This window comes from Zea mays, chromosome 6, assembly GCF_902167145.1.
Source record: "Zea mays cultivar B73 chromosome 6, Zm-B73-REFERENCE-NAM-5.0, whole genome shotgun sequence".
NCBI lineage: Eukaryota > Viridiplantae > Streptophyta > Magnoliopsida > Poales > Poaceae > Zea > Zea mays.
This window is the reverse complement of record NC_050101.1, coordinates 138,440,488-138,446,692: the sequence shown is the minus strand read 5'-3', so window position 1 is coordinate 138,446,692 and position 6,205 is coordinate 138,440,488. Positions and strand designations below refer to the sequence as shown.

The 6,205-nt window shown below is 50.4% G+C and overlaps 1 protein-coding gene across 2 annotated transcripts; it reads left to right on the top strand.

The window, feature by feature from the left end:
* Nucleotides 1–2,715: 2,715 nt before the first annotated feature.
* LOC103630071 (uncharacterized) lies at nt 2,716–4,085 on the top strand. Of its 2 annotated transcripts, none has more exons than XM_008651162.4 (3): nt 2,716–3,097; nt 3,213–3,325; nt 3,466–4,085. In XM_008651162.4, the coding sequence occupies exons 2-3, from the start codon at nt 3,224–3,226 to the stop codon at nt 3,967–3,969; spliced, it is 606 nt and encodes a 201-aa protein (XP_008649384.1). In that variant the 5' UTR covers nt 2,716–3,097; nt 3,213–3,223; the 3' UTR covers nt 3,970–4,085. The 2 variants fall into 2 exon arrangements, with proteins under 2 accessions (XP_008649384.1, XP_008649385.1); XM_008651163.4 differs by having other exon boundaries at nt 2,717–3,097; nt 3,171–3,325.
* The last annotated feature ends 2,120 nt before the right edge of the window (nt 4,086–6,205 follow it).

Genomic DNA, 6,205 nt, shown 5'->3' with positions numbered 1-6,205 from the left:
AGAACCGCCTGTGTAGTGGCGAACCAGACCGCCTGTACAGAGGTATGCTGTTGTAGTGTCTACGATTTCAGTTAGGAAGGGTTACAAGCGTCATTTGTTTTAATATTTTTGTCTTAAAACGATCGTATAACAATTCATATCTTATAGGGTAGACGTTGTATATTGCAAGTACCAGAAATAGTGGACAAAAATGTTGTGAAGCAAACGTCATAATCATTCTAGAACATCAAAGACCCCATTTGTATTCGAATTTCACTTTCATATATTAATGAGTAGTAGGGATGTTATGATCGGATATAGACGTATATTATTCACTTCATATTTGTTTTCAAGTTTTTTCGGATTCAGATCGGACATAGATATTACTGTGTTGTGTCGAATAAGATTTGAATAGATATCGACATATTAAATTTTCAACTTTAAGTATATGGGTCGGGATATAAATAAGATATTGAATACCAGACTCGGACACAGATAGGATCTCGACCCGACGGATTGAATACAAATACGAACAGATAATATCGTAACATTTATTATTTCCCACATACACATCTATACTACAAGTGGATCTGTTCCTGGATCCTCTACTACTGCTACCGGGACAACTTAATAATTTCTTAAAAAAGACCCAACACTCATGCATCTAGAAAAGGGCACTATAACAAGCATCAACCTGTGGCTGTGAAAGAACCTGTGCATGCATCCAAACTTCTAAAGCAAATGTTTCCTTGATCCAATAGTACTAATTCAATAAGATCCAGCAGCCTTTCTGCCAAACATCATATCTGTGAACGATATGAATGCATGGAAAAGTCGTCTCATAAATTAATCAATGAGATCTACAGACAGCGACGTGCCTCTGACATCATGCAGCATGGTTTATTTCAAGCTAATCATGCACGCACAGTTGTGTCTGTTTCATATCATGGCTTGTCGATCCAGATCATCACTGGGTTAATCTAACGTATTGATTTGCTTAGCTCTTGAGAAAAAGCCAAGAGGGATCAGAACATGTGGCCAACTGTTCTCTACTAATAGGCATTAATTGGATCGGATCATATGGCTCAATACAACCCGGCCAATCACGCTGGCGAATCTCTCTCGTTGTATATATAGATCAATCGTGGCGGCATAGTTTATACTTTGGATCTAATCTGCTTAACATTGGACTGCATGCTGGATCATGTATTTAGAAACAAAAAAAACAGGTTAAAGTGGCATGCTCTTGCATGGCCGATGTAATTAAGAAAATTAGCACCGTATAGTGATGATACCAAATTTGTCATGCAAAATTAAAGAACTCTCTACACATAGCACAATGCTAAAAAAGGCTGTGAATTTTGTCGCTAGCGTAAATTTAGTGATGTTCAAACAGGCCCGACCCGCCAGGCACGATTAGAAAACCGGGTCAGGTCTGGCAGATCCGCGCGCGGGCTTGTTTCCCTGAATGGGTCCGACACGCTGCGGGCTTAAACGGGCCGGCTCGGCCCGTAAGCACGGAAAAAAAGTGGGTTTAACGGGTCGAAAAGCACGATTTATTATACAAAAACGGGCCAAGGGCTAAATGGACCGTACCGGACTAGCACGCCATGCTTGATTCTGTGTCCGGGCTCAACCCGTTTATTCGTGTCATGTCGGCCCGAGCCCGTTTTAAGCATGCCGGGCCGGGCTCGTACCGGGCCAAACAAACATGCTTCAGGTCGGGCTTTCGGGGTTGCTGGACATCTATATGTAAAATTAATGGGTGTGTTTTGAATTTATAGTTCCCAAAGTTTGTATAGCACGTACTATAGCTACATCTCTTTATATATATATACATGAATTTTGAAAATCCTAATAAGCTAACTAAGACTGTCCTTATTTTATTTTGCATTGGTTACTTGATTACCTTCGAAAACAATAAACTTGGTTAGCTTATATGTGCCGGAGCACAAGTTTTTCAGTAAGAGGTAAGCGAAGCAGATATGTTTGACAACCGGTAATGACAGTACTAATCCTCTTGGCATGTGAATACGAGACATGTGAGCACAGAGCCTGTCTCGTTGTCTCCTCAATAATTCCTTCCGGAGCAGTGATATATGTGTAGGGCTCAATATCGGCTCGGCTCGTCATGGAACCAACTCGAATTGACTCGTCTGCGAGCTCGAGCTGACTTGTTTAGCTTACAATCCAGAACAAAAGATAATATACAAATATATATACAACAATATAATTAATTACTAATTAATTATACTCTAATTTAACACTACAAAGGAGTAATTATATTCACAATATCACATACCACATCATTTTAACACTAAATTACATAGTTTATCACTTATTAGTTCATCTAATAGAAGTGCAGACTTTGTTTTGCTGATAAATGGTAGCTCATTCAACTAACGAGCTAGCTCGAGCTGACTCGTTAACAAACCGAGCTAAGATGCTAGATCAGCTCGTGACAAAATTGAAACGAGCCCGAGTCGAGCCAAGTGGACCACTAGTTGAACGAGCTCACAAGGCACGAGTATTTTGTCCAATCCTATGCGTGTGTCTGTGAAAATAAAAAATTGGCAAGCACGATTGAAGCACAAATATTAGTGGGCAGACATAGGCTTTTGAGGGCTGGACGTACGGAGACGAGAATAATACAGCAGTTGGGGCTTATGCCACTGGCCCCACATGTCATAGACACCAAAAAATATACCTATATGCTACTCAGTGGCACACAAGGGATGAGTATAAAATCTGATGGCATACCAGGAATTTTCTCCATTATCTTAGGCCTACGCACTACATGGAAGCATCTTTGGCACAGTGAGTAAGATACACGAGGTGATTGGCCGGAGGAGCTTGGATTTGTCCGGCATGCCCGAAGACCCCACACATGAGCTGAGATAGAAGCAAGCTCTCATCACAAGGGACCTGTCCAGGTTGGAGAATCTCCTCTCTCTCTCCTCAGCTCCCCCCTGCCTCGCTAGCGATATAACAACCCATGTCAGCCTGCTTGCCAGCTCCCACCAGAGATCAGAGCCTCTTGGCTAAGCTAGAGTGGGAGGGAGGGAGGGAGAGCTCGCCGTTTCCGACACATCGGCAGCGCCGGAGATCCTGAAAAGAGGTGAGCATAGGGCTCCTCTGTTCTTGCCTAGGTTTTCCTTGAAACAATTGTCGGAAAATCGTCCAATCTGCAGTGCCAGCAGAGTACCTGATCCTCGAACTTTCTCGTGGAACAGAAAGTTTGCAGATGAGGACGACAGGGACCATCATGAACCTTCACCGAGACATGGACGGCAGGGAGCAGATGAGGACGACCATCCAGAACCAAGAACAGGTCTTCAGACAACAGGTACCCGCAAAACGAGCACCTGCAGTCTGCACACGTACAGTATGCTGAATTTCACTTGTACGTCTCAACTCGACGAGACCACCACGATCGATCTCTCACCGCCGCTCTCTGCATTCCTACTGAATCTATCTACCACTCAGGTACACGAGCTGCACCGGCTGTACCACGTACAGAAGCAGCTGATGCAGGTGCGGCAGGCACACGCGCCTGCTCCTGCGACCCGTGCTCCAGCAGTGCTCGACGACGCCAAGCCAAGAAGACCGCAGCTAGACATCTGGTGCAGCGAGACGGCGCGAAACCCCCCTCAGCAGCAGTTCATCAGCTTCAACACGGCCACGGCACCGGCGCCTGCTGCCCCGGCCGAGAACTGCAACCTTGAGCTGACACTCGCAACGGGACCGAGCAGCAGCGGCAGCTGCGACGCCGGAAGGTGGCAGGGGAAGCGGCTCAAGGCGTCGCCCAACTCGGGCTCCGCCGCCACCGCGGTGTCTTCCACGTCGACGGATTCGGAGCTGGCGCGGTTCGGGGACATCGACGTCGTGGCGACGCCGGTGGCCAGGTTTCACGGCGAGGTTACTAGGAGGATGGACGAGGTGGCGCAGGGCCCGTGGATGTACCGCTGCCTGAGCTTGAAGACGGCGTGACGAGTTTGTGTTGTATGTAGGTAGGAATGGCCCCATGGGGATTTGGAGTTGTAGAGTTCAGACTTCAGAGGGAGACAGAGCATTTTTCTGTGATACATGCACACGACTATACATCACATTCATCGTGGTGTTTCAGAAGACCAAAATGAGATATAGAAAAAGAAGGATAAGATAGGCCCCCGCGTCGCCCAGCTCGGGCGACTCAGGCGGCGCCAACCCTAGCCGCCGCCACCTCCTCTCCCACCTCTCTCTACCTCGCCACCGTCGGAGCTAGCTGGCGGGATGCTTGCGTGGCTCGCGGTGAAGGTGATGGCAGGCGATTCGGCGTCTTAGCTTCCAACGTCTGTGTTGCTCGAGTGTTGTTGGCAGGCGGAGGACCTACGCGAGATGGTCGTGCTGGGGCTTTGGTAGGGTGGTGGCAGCCATGGCTGCATCCGCGGCGGCTGGCGGGTCGTGTGCCGAGCCGTGGCGTGAGTGGTGTGCCTCAGGTCCAGCCGTGGCGGTGGCTCAAGCCAGGCGCAGCCGCCTCCCCCCTAGAGAGTGCTCGCCGGCGTGGGCTATCCTCCCCGACGACGGGTGGTAGGTGGTTTAACATGGAAAACCCCTCCAGGCGAAGGGGAAAAACCACGGGCGCCGGCCAGCAACAATATCACTATTTTCGGGTGGTTACAGATCGCAGAAGATTTACAATGAGGTATCAATCTCCTGCAAGTGAATTTATAGATGTGAAACCCTAATGTGAGTAGGGAACGGTCCTCTGCTTCGCTCGCCAACTTGGCCGCTTTATTCAGAATTTGGATCACAAACTCAACAGGATCCGGTGTCCGCGAGGCAGGGGCGCGCCTGTGCGTGGGATGGGCGACGTCTGGCGTGGTGACGACGGCGATGGGCTATGTCGACAGTGGTTGTGGTTGGGCGCCACTACCTCTAGCCGTTCTGGGTTGTGGCGGCCTGGAGAGGTTGGAGAGGGCATGCTCCGTGCGAGTGTCAGTTGCGAAGGTGTTGCTCTCAACGCGGTTTCAGTGGCAACGAGTGTGGCGCACACGACAAAGTGTTCCTGGTTCCGTGTGCCTAGCCGGAGGGGATGGCGGCCGACGCATCTTTGTGGTTGTTGCGTTAGTCGGCCTATCGATGCCCCTCTAGAGGGTTTGCATAGAAGCCAGGGCGGCGGCGATGGCGGAGGCTGTATGTTTTTACCGTCGCCAAGTCGCTACGCTCTGGCCCAAGCCTCCCGGCGATGGGCCTCCGCTTCGCTCGCCAACTTGGCCGCTTTCTTCAGAATTTGGATCACAAACTCAACAGGATCCGGTGCCTGCGAGGCAGGGGCGCGCGCCTGTGCGTGGGAGGGCGACGTCTAGCGTGGTGATGACGGCGACGGGCTATGTCGACAGTGGTCGTGGCTGGGCGCCACTGCCTCTAGCCGTTCTGGGTTGTGACGGCCTGAAGAGGTTGGAGCTGAGGGCATGCTCCGTGCGAGTGTCTGTTGCGAAGGTGTTGCTCTCAATGCAGTTTCAGTAGCAACAAGTGTGGCACACACGGCAAGGTGTTCCTGGTTCCGTGTGCCCAGCCGGAGGGGATAGCGGCCGATGCAGCTTTGTGGCTGTTGCATTAGTCGGCCCATCGGTGCCCCTCTGGAGGGTTTGCACAGAAGCCAGGGCGGCGGTGACAGTGGAGGCTACATGTTTTTACCTAGGGTCCTGGCCTTTCAAGTGTTGGTGGGCATCTTGGGCAAAAGTCTCGGCGACGGTGACACTCGTGGGCACCACTTCCCTTGTTGAGGGCGTCGCATTGCTCTGTATTCCATGGGCGAAAGCTCGTTCCATCTTGGACATGTGACGGTGACGTCCTGGACGTCACTCCCTTCCTGAAGGTGTCACGTTTGAGCTCATCTCAGCCTCGACATTGCCTTCGGTTGATGCTTTCGCTTCCCAACGTTTGGATTGCGGGTGGAGGTGGGGTTTGCAATGTGAAGTCAAAATTGTCACGTTAAGGGATGTGGCTCAGCAATGATGACATGAGGCGAACCCCTTCCTCGTGGTCTGGATTGTTTTGGAGGTCGGGCAAAAACCGGAGGTGGATGTTGGATCAAGATCGCTGGTGAAGAATCGAAGTTGCCTCGAGTGTGGGTGTGTTGAGGCCTGGCAACGATGGCGCATCGCGGTCTTCCTCCTTCTGTGCCAGGTGTAAGGTGTAGGCGTCATCGTGTCCTTTTGGTTGTGTGCGACTCGTCTGGTAA